This window comes from Pteronotus mesoamericanus, unplaced genomic scaffold (assembly GCF_021234165.1).
Source record: "Pteronotus mesoamericanus isolate MK-2021 breed Mesoamerican mustached bat unplaced genomic scaffold, CSHL_Meso_final contig_502, whole genome shotgun sequence".
Taxonomy (NCBI): Eukaryota; Metazoa; Chordata; class Mammalia; order Chiroptera; family Mormoopidae; genus Pteronotus; species Pteronotus mesoamericanus.
The window spans coordinates 1,014,098-1,029,631 of NW_026555187.1; the positions used below are offsets into that span (position 1 = coordinate 1,014,098).

General features: G+C 52.3%; 1 protein-coding gene across 1 annotated transcript; it reads left to right on the top strand.

Moving 5' to 3' along the window:
- The first annotated feature begins 230 nt into the window (after positions 1–230).
- On the top strand, positions 231–14,972 carry TMEM38A (transmembrane protein 38A). The gene is made up of 6 exons (XM_054578856.1): positions 231–415; positions 9,131–9,287; positions 9,518–9,702; positions 10,709–10,796; positions 12,441–12,558; positions 13,356–14,972. Exons 1-6 carry the CDS (start codon positions 292–294, stop codon positions 13,593–13,595), a joined length of 912 nt encoding a protein of 303 aa, XP_054434831.1. The 5' UTR covers positions 231–291; the 3' UTR covers positions 13,596–14,972.
- Positions 14,973–15,534: the final 562 nt, after the last annotated feature.

The following is a 15,534-nucleotide window of genomic DNA, read 5'->3' on the forward strand; positions in this document are numbered from 1 at the left end:
AAAAGGACAGCTCACCGGCCCAACCCACTCCACAGGGGTCAGCACCCCGCCTCTCAGGGCTGAATGGGGTCGTGATGGCTCAGGGGAGGGACAAAGTAGGGAACACCTGACTGGCCAGGATCCTTGGGACACGACGGCCTCGCGACAGCTGTCGCCCCTCCTCCCTCTCAGGGCCGAGTTGGGGGCGGTGCCTGGCGGGTGGGGGCGGGCCGAGCGGCGGGGGCGCAGTCGCGGGGCCGCGGGCGGCGGGACGCACCGGGCTGGGGGCTGGGGTGGGACCCGGCGCGCGCCATGGAGCTGCTGTCCGCACTGAGCCTGGGAGAGCTGGCGCTCAGCTTCTCTCGGGTGCCGCTGTTTCCCGTCTTCGACCTAAGCTACTTCATAGTCTCCATCCTCTACCTCAAGTATGAGCCAGGTGAGCCAGAGCGGGGGTTTGGAAGGGGCTGGCATCGCGGGGCGGGTGGGCGAGGAGCGGGAAGCCCTGGATCGTTGGGGACACAGCCCCCGGGACGGATTCGAGGGAGCAGACAGACTGGTGACGGGATCGTGGGGTTCTTCCATCCCGGGGTGGGCAGGAGAGAGAAACGTGAGGGAGGGCAAGGAGTGAAGAAGCCCCCCGAGATGTTAGGGCTGGGGAGGGGGAAACAGACGGGGGCTGAAGGGAAGGAGAGGAACGTGATAGTTTATAGGAGAGGGAACAGGTGTTGGGGAGGGGGCAGGGAGAGAAGGTCAGGGGTCCTAGCAGTGGAGGGTCGCATGAAGTTCGGCAGGGGGCTGCTAGGTCCTGGTGAGGATGCAGGCAGGGGTGGGCGCCGCCGTCTCGGCCAGATGTCTTGGCCGCCCGCAGCAGTGACCTCCCTCCCTGCCCTTGGCTAGGGAGCAGGAGCGGCAGCTGAGTGTCTATATAAGGGCCGGTTGTGCTGGGGTCAGGTTCAGAGAAAGTGACACCAGTGCCCCCTCCCCGCTGCAGCTAAGGGGCTGCCTCCCCCTCCCGTCCCCTCCGCGAGGCTGTGCTGGATCTCCGCTCCCTGCCGGAATTCCTCCAGCGCCGGCCCCCATCCTTTCCACTTACTGAGCAGAACCGGCCTGGGGCCGGGTAATTTGGGGTCAGCCTTCTCCCACCCGCTCCAGACCCCCATGGAGAATCGCAGAGGAGAAGACCCAGCTTCTAGGATTTAAACACACACATTTTTAAAATGAGGGTAAATGGCCTCCACAGAATGTGTTCTATTTTTATATAAGGTTCACCGAATATTCCTCACATTCCTAGTATTCTAATTATCCCGGTACACCAGCAAACTGAAATGGGCAGTAGAACTTACCTTAAGGGAAAAGATCAATCACCCAAAACTTTGTGACCGTTTCTCCCACTTAGAGGTAAATCACCCCTATGTTCTCTTCTCATAGTGAAAATAGCTTTATTAAATGATAAAAATAGGTGCTCCTGTATATTTTAAAGTCAAGCTGAAAAGCACAAAGGAAAAAAGAGGATTACAGTTGATGTGGTGGCCACGCTGTCAGACTTCGCTTCTCTGCATTTATACCCCCAGAGTTATGAATGTATGCAAATTGGATCACACGCTGCTTGCCAAGTGTTTTGTTCCGTTTTATTTTTGCCAGTCCACAAGCCAGAGCCTATTTTTTAAAAAGCTTTTCTGTAGAGCAGTTACTTTGCAAAGCAAAATAAGCTTTGTATTGTTGTAAGATGAATACAGGGACTGTATTTGCTGCCTGGTGGCTGAGACCAGTCCCAAGACCAGTACAGAGCCCAGCACACCTTGGGAGATCTCACACTGCGGAGCAGGCGATTCCTCGGCGCGTAGGACACTGTGTCTGGAAGAAAGGGGTCTCCCGGCTGGCTTGGAGCGTGCAGGAAGGGTCAGGACATTCCGACTGAGTCACAGAGCAAGTCCTCTCTCTGAAATGGAAGCACAGGAGCCTGACGGTTCCTGAACGTTGAGAGAGTTCAACGGTTCTCACCCCTAGCTGCCCTTTAGAGCCTCCTAGGGGCTCTTAAACCCTCCAATTGATTCAGAATATCTGGGGCGGGGGCTCTGGTATCCTTGAGTTTGAAGTTCCCCTCCCCCAGTGATTGCTGTCTGCTGTCAAGGTTGAGAACCCCCTGCCCAGTTCAACCCCCTCCTTTCGTAACTGGGGAAATTAGGAAACAGAGGCTAAGCTAATTTGCATAAGCAAAGGACCTCTGGTCCTGTGGTTGGTAGATGCTGGCCTTGGGATTCCAACCCAGGCCTGCCTGACCCCAAGAAATGCTAGGATTACTCAGGGGTACTTGCTTATCCCTTAGAAAAGGGAGGTGTTGGACTTAGCTGTTAACCTCCCAGTTTGACGGTCCTGCTGAGCCTCTGTAAAGGTTTCTTCTCAGAATTCATGTGCTGTCTGCAGGAGCAGCTTCAGAATTTGCAGAGTCCCTTTTTCAGAAATTAAGAATTTCCAGACAGTGACAGCAGAACAGCAAACTGAATGTGGGCCCTCTGAGCATGGGCTCCTGGGCCACTGCGCAAGTAGCGCTCTCAAAGGCAAGAGCCAAGCTGCCTTTAAGGAAAAATCTCCAAGTTGGGAGTGATTCTGCCTCTTGCACAGGCTAGTTACTGGGTCTCCACAAGCTTCAGTTTGCTCATCTGTGAAATGGGCCCATAGGTTAAATAACCATGGATTCCCTTTCCTAGCTGTTGTGGAGATCTGTTGAGATCCACTGAGAACTGGTAGGGTCTAAGGCACTTGGGAGGGGTACTTACAATTATTTTTAAGGCAGAGAGGGATTGTGTTTCCTGGGATGCAGGCATTTTCTGGGGCAGGCTTTCCTGATAATGAGGAAAAAGCTTGGAGTGTGGTCCTCAAAGTGAACAGCACCTGTGTTCCCTGAGAGCTGGTTAAGAAATGCAGAATGCCAGGCCCACGCCCACCCAGACCTGCATTTGAGTAAGATCCCCATCAACACCTTAACATTTGAGAAGCAATGAACTGTAAGAGGCTGGGGCTCCTTGTTAAACCAGGAGCTGATTCATGAGGCTGGGGGGTTGGGCCTGGTTCACTTCCAGGACCACCGACTCTATGCAAGAGGTCAGGAGGAAGCAGTGGGTGCTTGGCCGCATGATTGAAGGAATGAATGAATTACAATCCTGGTTACCTTAAGCCTGACATGTCCAAAGAACTTCTCAGACCACTGGTCCTCAAATTAGACCCACCTGGGGGGCTTTTAAAACTCCCCTTGTCCCAGCAGACCTCTCTATCATTTAAATCAGAACTGCTGGGGGTAGCACTAGCATCAGTGTTTTATTTTTTTGGACTGGGGAAATTGAAATATGTCTACTCTTACGCTTTTGCCAATAAAATGTTTTATAAAATGCTTTTTTTAATCTTTTTAAAAAAAGATTTGATTTATTTTTAGAGAGAGGGTAGGGGAGAGAGAAAGAGAGGGAGAGAAACATCAATGTGGGAGAGGTACATTCATCAGTTACCTCTCTCATGCCCCCAACTGGGGACCTGGCTCGCAGACCAGGCATGTGCCCTGACTGGGAATCGAACCTGTGACCCTTCAGTTTACAGGCCAACACTCAATCTGCTGAGCCACACCAGTCAGGTCTAAAATGCTTTTATCTTATCACACTACTTAAACATTTCCTGAAATGTATTTTTCAATTATAGTTGATATATTGGTTTGGCTAAAAAGTCCATTTGATCTTTCCATAAAATAAAAGACACATTTTTAATTTTCTCCAGTAACTTCATTGGTTTGGATATTTTGAGTACGTCAGCTATCTCCTGTTATTGGCTTCTAGTGGGTAGAGGCCAGAAGTGCCGCTAAACATCTTCCAGTGCATAAGACAGCCCCACAGCAAAGAATTATTTGGCCAAAATATCGAGTACCAAGAAACTTATCTAACCACTTTTAACACTTTTGGCATGTTTGATCAGTCACAGCACCTCCTCCATGCACTGCACAAATCTTTATGTGTTTCAGTTGTATTTTTACCTTCCTAGAAATAATAAAATATAATATGCTGAAAATGTTGCATATTTTCTTCCATCTTCAGTATTAAAATGGCTGCATAAAAATTCACCAATTTTGATGGTTTTTTTAACATGCATGCTGATATGACAACTGTCACAGTACACAATCTAACACAATTGTTTTGAATGAAGTTAAAGACAACTAAGCACTACTAGAACCATTGTACAGGGAAAAAACCTAAATGAACTTTTTGGCCAACCCAATGCAATATTGTATTAGCTTCAGGTGTTTTAAAATTCCCCAGATGAGGCCTGGCTCTCTGGCCCAGGAATTCCCAGCTTTGGCACCAGCGATGGTTAGGGCCAGGTTTTTCCCTGCAGTGGGGCAATCCTGTGTATTTCAGGATGATTCTCAGCATTCTTGGTCTCCACCCACTGGGTGCTGGTATCACAGTCCATTGTGACAACAAAAAATGTCCCCATACATTGCCACTGTCCCAGATTTCTACTACAAGTTGAGAACCATTGATCTTCAGGGTGTCCATCCTGAACACCCTGTGTCTCTGGGCCTCGCTGGAAGGAGAAGAGTTGTCTTGGCCGACACGTTAAATACACAAACACTAAGGAAAACCGATGAGCAAAAAAAAGGTTTTCAGTAAATTTACGATTTTGTGTTAAGCCGCATTCACAGCCATGCTGGGCCGCCTCGGGTTGGACACACCTGAAGGCGCTTCCAAGGACCGGTCAGGGGATATACGGGAAGCAGTAAACCAGCCAGGCGGGGGCCGTGCCCAGGTGAGATCCAGGCAGGCTCATCTGCACCTGGTTGGGGCTGGAACCACCGGAACTGGTTTTTCAAGGGAAGCTGGAACTGTGATTTGGCTGTTAGAACACTTTGTTCTTCTCTTTTTTTAACTTAATAAACTTTATTTTTTTTAGAACCATTTTAGATCCAGATCAAAATTAAGCTGGAACTACAGTTTCCGTATACTCACTGACCGCCACTGGCGCACACGCGTAGCCACCCCCGCATCAACATTCTCCACCAGAGTGGTCCATTTGTTACAGTCAGTGAACCAACCTTGGTATCAATATCTCATGTAACCGTTATCCTAGATTGCCAACATTATTACCAACCAGTCTACAGTTTACATTAGGACTCTTTGGGGGTGTACATTTATGAATTTTGGGAAATGTATTCACCATGATGGTGTCATACAGAATAGTTTTACTGCCCTAAAAATCCTGTGCGCCACCTCTTCATCACGCTCCCTTACCCCGCACCCTGAACCCCCGCCAACCCCAGGTCTCTTTACTGTCTCCATCGTTCTGCCTTTTCTGGAGTGTCATAGAGTTGGACTCATACAGCCTGTATCCTTTTCAGACTGGCTTCTTTCACTTAGTAATATGCATTTAAGTTTCCTCCATGTCTTTGTGGCTTGATAGCTCATTTCTTTTTAGTGTTAAATAATATTCCATGGTATAGCTGTACCACAGCTTAATTATTAACCTATCAAAGGACATCTTCGTTGCAGTTTGAACATTTTAAAAATTCTGTGTGGACTAAGAGAGTAATTGCTTGATCTCTGGTTTGACATGTAAGCTTTTCTGAGGATGGGGATGCAGCTCATCTTACAGCCCGTCAAGGCAGGGACCACCGACTCCTGCTCCAGGGAAGGAAATTGAGGCAGAAAGCTGTGCTCGAAGACTCGGGAAGAGTATCTAGAGTCCTGAGAGACTGTCAGTTTACCTCACGTGTGGTCCTCAGATGAAATGGCACCTAAGAGGGTGGTGCTGAAAATGCCCCGAGGGAACCTTCTAGCACTGCCCTGCCATGCACAGACAGCTTGCTGCCCCCTGGAGAGGGAATGCCATGGCGCCCACCAAGGCTAGAAGTCAGGGCCTGATCGGGCTTTCTCCTCCCTCCTGGGCTGAGCTGGTTTTTATAAATTCATCCACTAGAATTTGTACCCACAGGTACTTTCCATTTCAGTTCACTTCCAGGAATAACTCCCTCATAATTGGTAGGCACTGAGCTCTTTCTTTTCCTCCTCACAGGCGCAATGGGGAGGCACCCAGGATTTGTCCAAGACACGAACCCAAAGTCCCATGTCCCAGGAACCCCCAGACCCCAGACAGTCGTCACTCTAGACAGCAGCCCTATTATACACAGAAGCAGAATGAAGCCAGGAGAGGGAAGAATTTAAGGGACAAACGGGGGCTTGAAACCCATATTCAGTTGCTTCCGGGTGCTGCCCCCAAACCAACAAGTGTGGCAAAGGGAAGGAGACGGGGGGCGGGGGGGGACCGTGTCTCAGCCACCGCCCCTCTGTGGGTCCTCAGGGCAGGTCGTCTCCAAAAGCCTCAGTCCTCCAGTCGGTGGCAGCGGGGAGACTCCTGTCATCCCAGGATTGCCAGGAGGGCACTGAGGAGGAGGAGGAGCGTGAGGACTGTAATGCACACTGCCTTGGGTCGTTAATACCACTGGTCAAGGGGTCCTCTCATTCTCTTTTATCAGCAGAGGAAACTGAGGTAGGGAAGGGAGCAGTCATTTGCCCAGGGCCACGCCCAAGTGGGCAGAAGAGCCAAAAACCCAGGCATGTGACTTTCTAAAAAATTAGGACTCACCCCTGGTGCAAACACAGAGCCCGCTTTAGTCCTGCAAAACCCAGGCTCCCACCCGCCTCTCCCCAGCCTCAGTCCCTGGGATAGCCCCAGAGGGCACAAGAAAGAGCCTGGAAAGAATTCAACCCCTGGGGGTTATTTTTAAATGCAGAGGGATCCATTTCTGCAAAACATGGGCTCCTCACCTGACCCGGCCCCTGCAGAACCCACCAGCTGCTCTGAAGGATTAGCGCTCAGCTGGCAGCACTCTGAGAAGAGAGCCCTGTGCTGCTTCCTTCAGCCCCATAGGCCCTTGGTAAATGCTGCGGCTCTAGGGCAACGCGAGGGCAGGGAGCAGACGCCCATGGTGCTTGTAACTCCACAGGGAGGCTGAGGGGGTGGAAATTCAGTTCCAGCCGTTGTTAGGAGCTGGGCAAAGAAGGGATTAAAGGTTTGCATCTGACAGAAGGAAAGGGATGCAGAGAGAAAAAACAGTTTGTCCAAGAGCACATAGTTGGTAGGGATGGCAAAGAGAGAGGGGAGTGTGATGTCTTCCTCTAAAACAGCTTTTATTAGGCATGCTTTTATAAACTATATAGCAAGAGAATGGGTCAATCACCTGTGACCTATTTCTATGATGGAATACAACAGTAAAAATGAATATTACTCTTAAAAATATTATGCTCAGTGTAAGAGACAAATGCAAAAGGCCATGTCATATAATTCCACCTGCATGTAATATGTAAGTTCTAGGACATTTTCATCACACCAGAAGGAGACCTATCGCCATTAGTAGCCACTCCCCATTGCTGTCTCTGTGGATTTGCCTGTTCTGGATATTTTATATAAATAGAATCATATAATATATGGCCTTTTGTGTCTGGCTTCTTTCAGTTAGCATGTTTTCAAGATTCATCCATGTTGTAGTGTCTATCAAGATTTCATTCCTTTTTTAAAAATTAATTTATTTTCCAGTTACAGTTGCCATATAATATTATATTAATTTCAGGTATACAATATAGTGATTAGATGTGTATATTCCTTACAGAGTGAGCACCCCGCTAAGGTTTCCATTCCTTTTTAAGGCTGAATAATGTTCTGTTGTACAGGTGTGTCCCATTTCGTATCTATTTATCATTCGATGGGCACTGGAGTTGTTTCTGCCTTTCGTGATGGTGAATAGTGCTGCTATGACCACGGACTTTTAAGAGTCTCCTGGAACTGATTGTTGGGTTCTTGTGGATAGAACAGCATGGAACACCCCACAGCCTGCCCAAGGTGGTGAGACCTCCTGTTCCTGGACCCCTGTCCACGACCTTCAGAGGGGGGAGCGGTAAGGACTTCACGAGGGGCTCAGTACAGACGGTGGGACCTACTGTGGTGAAGCAGGTGGGCGACCCATGTCCTTCCCAGCATTCGGTGGGGGCCTCTTTTTGCTTCTGGTTTTGATGACTAGATTTTTCAAACACACAGAATATCACAGTCACCTCTGTCTCCTCCACTCAGACTTAACCAATGTGAACACAGATTTACTTCAGATCTGGGTTTGGTGGGTTTGTTTTTTTTTATCAGTAATACAGTGACAGACACTGCCAACCCCTCCCTCTCGGTGTGACCACCACCCTAAGATCGGCCTATGTTGTTCCCGTCCCTGTGTTTAAACCTTCACCGCGGCACACGTATGTGGAGCGGCAGCAGGCCCTCCTCGCCCCCCGTTTGCGGTTTTTCTCTTCTGTAGTGTCAGTTACCTGTGGTCAAACAGGAATTTATTCCCTTACAGTCCTGGAGGCCAGAAATCGAAAGTCAGGGTGTCAGCCAGTTGCTTGCTCCTGGAGGCTGTAGGGGAGAGTCCTTCCAAGCCTTTCTCCTCTGACTGCAGGTGTTGCTAGCAATCCTTGGCGCTCCTTGGCTTGCAGACGCATCGCTCCGATCTCTGCCTCCATCTTCGCGTGGCCTTCTGTATGAATTTCTTGAGGTTCATGTAACAAAGTACCACCAGTTGGGTGGCTTAAAAAAAACAAATGTATCGTCTCACAGTTCTAGAGGCCAGAAGTCCAAGATCAAGGTGCCAGTGGGGCCGTGCTCTCACCAGCGTTTCCAGAGAGGGATCTTCCCAGGCCTCTTCCTAGTTTCTGGAGGTGCCTAGCATCCTTGCTGTTTTGCAGCTTATAGCTGCTGCATGCTGTCTCTGCTCCATGTTCACGGGGCCTTTGCTCAGCTTCGCTCTCTATAATGACAGGAGGCATTGGATTAGAGCCCACCCTAATGAGGTCGTCTTAACTTAATTGCATCTGCAAAGGCCCTATTTCCATTAGAGGTCACAGTCACAGGCACCAGGGGTTAGGACATCAACATATCTTTTTGAACACCACGGTTCAACTCATACACCTTTGCTGTGTCTGTCTGGAATATTATTCAGCCTTAAAAAGGAAGGGAATTCTGCCACATGCCACAACATGGGTAAACCTTGAGAATGTTATGCTAAATGAAATAAGCCAGTCACAAAAAGACAAATACTTCACGCTTCCTCCGCGCCCTCCCCCGCCCCACCCAGGAGCAGTGGAGCTGTCCCGGCGCCACCCCGTGGCGTCCTGGCTGTGTGCCATGCTGCACTGCTTCGGCAGTTACATCCTGGCGGATCTGCTCCTCGGGGAGCCCCTGATCGACTACTTCAGCAACAACTCCAGCGTCCTGCTGGCCTCTGCTGTCTGGTAAGCATCGCCAGGCTGGCAGGGTGTGGGGAGCAGAGCTGGCAGGCGGGAGGTGGGAGGAGCTGGGACCGAGCAGCACGACCTCCACAGCGGCCCTGAAGGCACCGCCCTCTGTGGCCCAGTGCTGTCAGATCCAGGCACCTGGAGAAGAGGGGTCTGGGTGCAAGCTCGCTTCCCAGGGGCCCCCAGAATCTGTCTCCCCCTTGATGCTCAGCATTCTGTCCCCAAAGGTACCTGATTTTCTTCTGCCCCATGGACCTGTTTTACAAGTGTGTCTGCTTCCTGCCTGTGAAACTCATCTTTGTGGCCATGAAGGAGGTGGTGAGAGTCCGCAAGATCGCTGTGGGCATCCACCACGCGCATCACCACTACCACCACGGCTGGTTCGTCATGATCGCCACGGGCTGGGTCAAAGGTAAATGGGACGATGGCGATGACAATGGGAAGTCACCCAGTTGAGAACCCCTGTTCAATGGCACACGTTGAGCGCCCCGGTGGGCACAGCCACTGCTCTGGGCCATGGGGTGTCAGGGCTGCCACAGGAGTCCAGGCTCCCCATTAGCCAACGCCTTAGAGCAGCTGAGAAGATTCTTCCAGAAATGTAACCGTCCAAGGTAAATGAGAGCTGATGCCTCAAGCAGGGTTTCTGCGCTGCGGCACTGTGGCATCTGGGGCTGGGTCATCCTCTGGGGTGGTGGCCATCCTACGAATGATCAGGCGTTGAGCAGCACCGCTGGCCTCCACCCACCAGCCGCACACGCCCCTCCCCGGCTGTGACAACCAAAAATGTCTCCAGACGTTACCAAACGCCTCCTTGGGAGGCAAAATCACCTCAGTTGTGAGCCCCTAGACCAGTGGTTCAGGAACCCCAGTTACACAGCTGCCCCGGGAGAGGGCATCCAAGCCTCCTGAGCGAGTGCATGGGGGATAAATGGGAAGATACTTCCTGGAAATTTAACCCTTATGTCTCCATGTGGGTCTCCTTATTCTCTCTCCAGGAAGCCCGTACTAATGGCCCAGGGGTATAGCATGCCTCCCGGAGGGCAAGTGGCTTCAGAAAGTGAGAACTCAGAGCCCTAAGGGGAGAGGGGCTGTGAGTGGGGGCACCCTGCGAGCCTCATGCACAGCCCGGGGTCCTGGAGCGGGAGCATCGGAGTACACAGCCAGAGTGTCCGAGCCTTTCCTGGGGGGATCGTAGCTCGATTCCTTCGTGCTTGTTCTGCTCCAAATGTGCTGTGTGACCTTCAGCAAGACTCTGCCCACCCTGAGCATGTTTCCTCACCTCTATCTGATTGTCATACACCCCGGGCTCATTGTCCCTCTGGAGAGGATTCCAGGGGCAGAGAGCCTGCTTCCGTGGGAATTCAGCCAAGAAGGAAGCCAAGGGGGCCGGGCTCGTTCACAAGCACCCTGTTTTGTAGGCTCTGGTGTTGCTCTCATGTCCAACTTTGAGCAGCTGCTCCGAGGGGTCTGGAAGCCAGAGACCAACGAGATCTTGCACATGTCCTTGTGAGTACCACGTTCTCCTCATCTGTTCCTCCTGTGCCCCCGGGCCTGACCCTGGGTTGGAGACTTCTGGTGACTTGGAGGTCTCAGCTCTTGATTCTGCCTTCTAGAAACTTCCAGAGGACGTGTCTGGGGAAACCCAGAGAGGAAACTAAAACTCTGCCTAGGGGGCAAGGGCAGGCAGAGATACAGGAAGATCAGATAGTTGATTTGGGTTTTGAAGAGTGAATAGGAGTTTTCTGGCAAAGAAGGAGCCTCTGGACAGAGGCCATCACCTCTACCAACTGTCAAGTCAGGAAAAAAACAACAGTTCTGCCTGGCTCTGCAGGGCAGGCACAGAGGTGGGTGGGAAGCGTGGGGCACAGGGTGCGGGTGGGGAACGTGGCTGGAGCGAAAGTGGAGGCTGGCGAGCAGGGCCAACCTGCAGCATCCAGGGCCCAGACCAGAACCCCACGTTGCATTGGCCTAAAACATTTTTAAAACACTTTGCAGATTTGGGCTGGTTAAATTTCCTTCCAATCTACGACAAGTAAAACTGTAGCCATTAAAATATGACAAAGTGAAAAGGTGTACCCACAGACTAATGAAAATTACCTCTTGGTTTACACTTTGAAAAAAGTAGTTTTATCTCGTTTCATCCCTCCCTCAATTCACTGACAGAGAAGTGGGCCCCAGACAGTTGCACCACCTGCTACTAAACGGGCAAGTGGCTTCCCCTCTCAGGTTCCATTTCCGCCTCATCAGCAGAGGATGAGGCTTCCATGGACTCACAGACATAACCCCCCGGCCCTGGTACCTGGTGAGTCCTTTGGAAATGCCAGTTAGAATTACTGTGTTTAAGTACATGCAATGAGTGGCAAATATCAGCAACAGAAGTCACGGGTCTGTCTCTTGCAAAAAGTTAAAATCTTAGAAACCAAGTCTGTAAGGAAGAACAGGAAAGTTAAGAAAAACCATGTGGCTTGGTGATTCGCTAGGAGGATTCACAGAACTCGGCAAAGCCCTTTTACTCAGGGGTACAGTTTGTTACGGGGAAAGAACACAGGTTAAAATGAGCAAAGGGAAGACGCACGTGGGCGGCATCCAGGGGAGACCCGGCGTGACGTCCCGGTCCCCTCTCAGTGGCTGTGTGGAAGGTGGCCATGTCTCCCAGCATCTGTGTGTGATATATGCATTGTATGTGGCCAACCACCACAATTCTCCGAGCTCTGGTGTCCAGGGTTTTCCTGGCACTCAGTGACACAGACATAGCTGACCCTCTGCATCACTGACCTCAGCCTCCAGCTCCTCCAGCGGCTGAGCTGAGATGACCTGGCCAAAGACCCCCCCCTAAATCATACTGTTACTGTCTGGTGTGACCCCAAGTCCCCAAGTAAGCAAAGGTTCCTATCACATAGGACATTCCCAGGGCTTAGAGGACACCTTCCAGAATCCAGAGACAAAGGCCAGATCCCTCTTTGGGTCAAGTTAACCCTTTACTGCACAGAGAGACTCCACCTCCTCCATGTCATGTGGGCATCTTCCCATTTCACACTCAGAAGCCAGAGCTGGGGCTGGCTGGGGCCAGGCAGAGAAGGGGGTCTGGGACAGAGGTACCAAGGCCTGAGCCCTGTCATGCTTCTTGGTGACCATGGCTGTCCCCTCCAGCCCCACCAAGGCCAGCCTGTACGGAGCCATACTCTTCACCCTCCAGCAGACCCGCTGGCTCCCGGTCTCCAAAGCCAGTCTCATCTTTATCTTCACCATGTTCATGGTGTCCTGTAAGGTAAGGCTTCCTGTCCTGACCCACGCCCACCCACACCTCCTGGGCTGGGGGCCGGGACTCGCAGCCTCCAGTGTCTGGGAAAGGCGAGCCCTGAGCAGGGATGGAGGGTAGGAGCTTGCCAGTGGGTCCGTGCATGGAGGAGGGTGTAGGAAGAGCAATGTCCCACCGGCGGGGATGGGGTTGAGGGAACAAGTCCTTCCCTGCAAAAGGCCCAACTTAGGTGAAAGCCAAGGTGCGGGCAGGGGTGTGCAGGGTCTGTCTGGGGCTCTGTGCCCTGGGCATGGAGAGCAGAGGAACAAGGTGCGGGGAGGTACCCTCAGGATGGGGGACGGGCTAGACCGACATTCGTGCTGTTCCGATCGTCAGGCCTTGAGTTGGAGTCACCCCACCTTCCAGGAGGGGTCTTGAGGGGCTGCATTCTTCCTCCCAGTGGAGCTGGGGAGCATGGCTGCTGGCTCCCTGGGACCGGACCGTGGGCCATCTAAAGGGGATGAGCGACTCCAGGCCAAGGACAGCTCCTCCCTGAGCCCAGGGAGTACTTCTGGGGAGAGAGTAGCCAACTCTCCTGGTGGGCCCAGCACTGTCTTGGTTTTAGCACCAAATGTCCTGCATCCTGGGACAGTTGGTCGCCCTCCTAGGGGTGGGAGTGTGTGCGGCCAGAAGGCTGGGTGTGGGCTACCTCTGGCCTTGACCTGGCTGACCTTCTCTCCCCTCTCTGCTCCTCCCCATCTTTGCTTTCTCCCTCCGTCTTCCTCTGGCTCTCTCGCTCTCCCTGTCCCCCTTCCACCCCTCCTCAGGTGTTCCTGACAGCCACTCACTCCCACAGTTCCCCTTTTGATGTTCTGGAAGGCTACATCTGTCCTGTGCTGTTTGGGTCAGCCTTGGGAGGTGACCATCACCATGACAACCACGGTGGGGCCCATGGAGGGTCCCATGGTGGCAGTGGGCCTGGTTCCCCACATTCAGCCATAGCCACCAAGTCCAAGGAGGAGCTGAGTGAGGGCTCCAGGAAGAAGAAGACCAAGAAGGCAGATTAGAGGGTGGCCCATGGGCCTGTGGGGTGCCGGGGAGGAGACCCGGACCCAAAACCCTGAGTCAGGGGGAGGGAGGTGTCCTGGGCTCAACTGTCCCCTCTCGAGGCCTCAACTTCCCCATCTGCAAACTGGGGCCATTAGCCGATCCTCCAGGCCTGATGTGAGGGATTAGATGAGATATGGGGGTGAAGGGCGTTTGTAGGAATGGGGGTCCCTTTCCACGGGACCCCTGTAGAGTCACAGATTTTTTTTGGGGGGTGCACAGAATCCTGGCAGTGGCTCTAGCCAGAAACACTGGCAGTTACATTCTTGGTTCTATTATTTCCTCTCTAAAGTTGTGTTTTGACTCCAAATTTCAAGCAGCACTGAGACTCGTTCACTTGACGGATGGTCCCTAAGAACCTCCTGCAAGGCAGCTGCTGTGATTTTCATGGCTTCTTGCCGACTCCTCCCGGGCATCCCCAGGCGAGGTGCCGCCTTCTCTGAGCCCTGCGTTCCCTGCCTGTGTAACGGGGTCCCCTGGCCCTTCTCCGTGCACAATGGCTGGTGTGAGGCTGGGCGCGAACTGGCCTCGCAAGCGCAGACGCACCGGGCAGTCAGGAGGAGAGCCCGTAACGGGGGTCCACTGTGCTTGAGAACGGCTTTGCATTTTAGATCATTTGTGTTTGTGGACTGGAAATGCCCACAAGTTACCTGGCATGAAGGAGGACTTCAGTAGACACACATAGGCCAGACTTGAGAGCTTGGAGAGTGGGAAAGGCTTGTTCTGATCCTTGGCTTTGGGCTACCCCTAATCCAAAGGCATGCAGCTGGGCGGGTGGAGGTTCCAAGGTCCAGCTCTGCCAGGACCTCCAAGCACTCGCTGTTGGGCCCTGGAAGCCTCAGGCCTTCCTCATGCCAGCCTCCTTCGTTGCTGCTCATTCAGTCACTCAACAAACATGTTGCTGCCTATTCTTCTGAGCCTTGTGCTGCTGCTGAGCAGGCTGGGAACTTGCTTCTGGGTGAGCGACGGACATGGTAGCTGAAGGCCCCTCCCAGCTGCCTTCATCTCATCCCAGGTCACCAGGATGCCTGAGAGGGGTGGGTGGGCTGAGTATGGCCCGTCTCAGGTGGGGTTTGGGCCCAGACCAGGCCAGCCTGAGGCTGCCCTCTGCACACGAGTGCTCGGAGTGTGCTCAGGGCGTCAGTCTGCAGCTGCCTCGAGACTGGTTTGGGGTTATTGGGGTCCCAGGTGTTGCCCAGCTGTTGGGAAAGTGCCTTGATCTGGTGATACCTGGGAGCTGGGCAGGTCCTGAAGCGGTAAGGCCCTGAATTCATCCTCTTGCATGTCCACCAAGGCTCGGCATGAAGGTTCAGCAAATATATGTGTTGTGAGAGAAACTTGTTGGCTTGTCCGATTCATTCCTGCTTTTTTCTCAGAGAGGCTCATGACAGCCCCTGATGGCCAGTGGCAGATGGTGGCTGCGGGTGGGCCTGTAGGGTTTGGGGTTAAGCAGACCTGGGTTCAAATTCTTGCTCTGCCACCAACAGGTCATGGGCCCCCCGCCCCTCTTCCAAACCTGTTTGCTTCTTGGGAACGGGGGTGGGGGGGGGCGGGAGGTGATGATTATCACTGTCCTTCAAAGATGGGGGCCTTAATGGAGTGGTTGGGATTTGCAGCTGAGTCTATGCAAGATTCTGTTAGTAGAGAAAAGACAAGCCACAGACTGGGAGAAAATTTTTGGAAGTCACATATCTGATAAAGAATTGTATCCTGCCCTGACCAGTGCGGTTCAGTTGGTTGGTCATCTGGTTGGACATCGTCCTGAAAAGCGAAAGCACCAGTTTGATTCCTGGTCATGGCACATGCCTGGGTTACAGATTCAGTCCCCGGTTGGGGTGCCTACAAAAGGCAATTGATCAATGTTTCTGTCCCTCTCTTTCTCCCTCCTTTCCCCCTCTC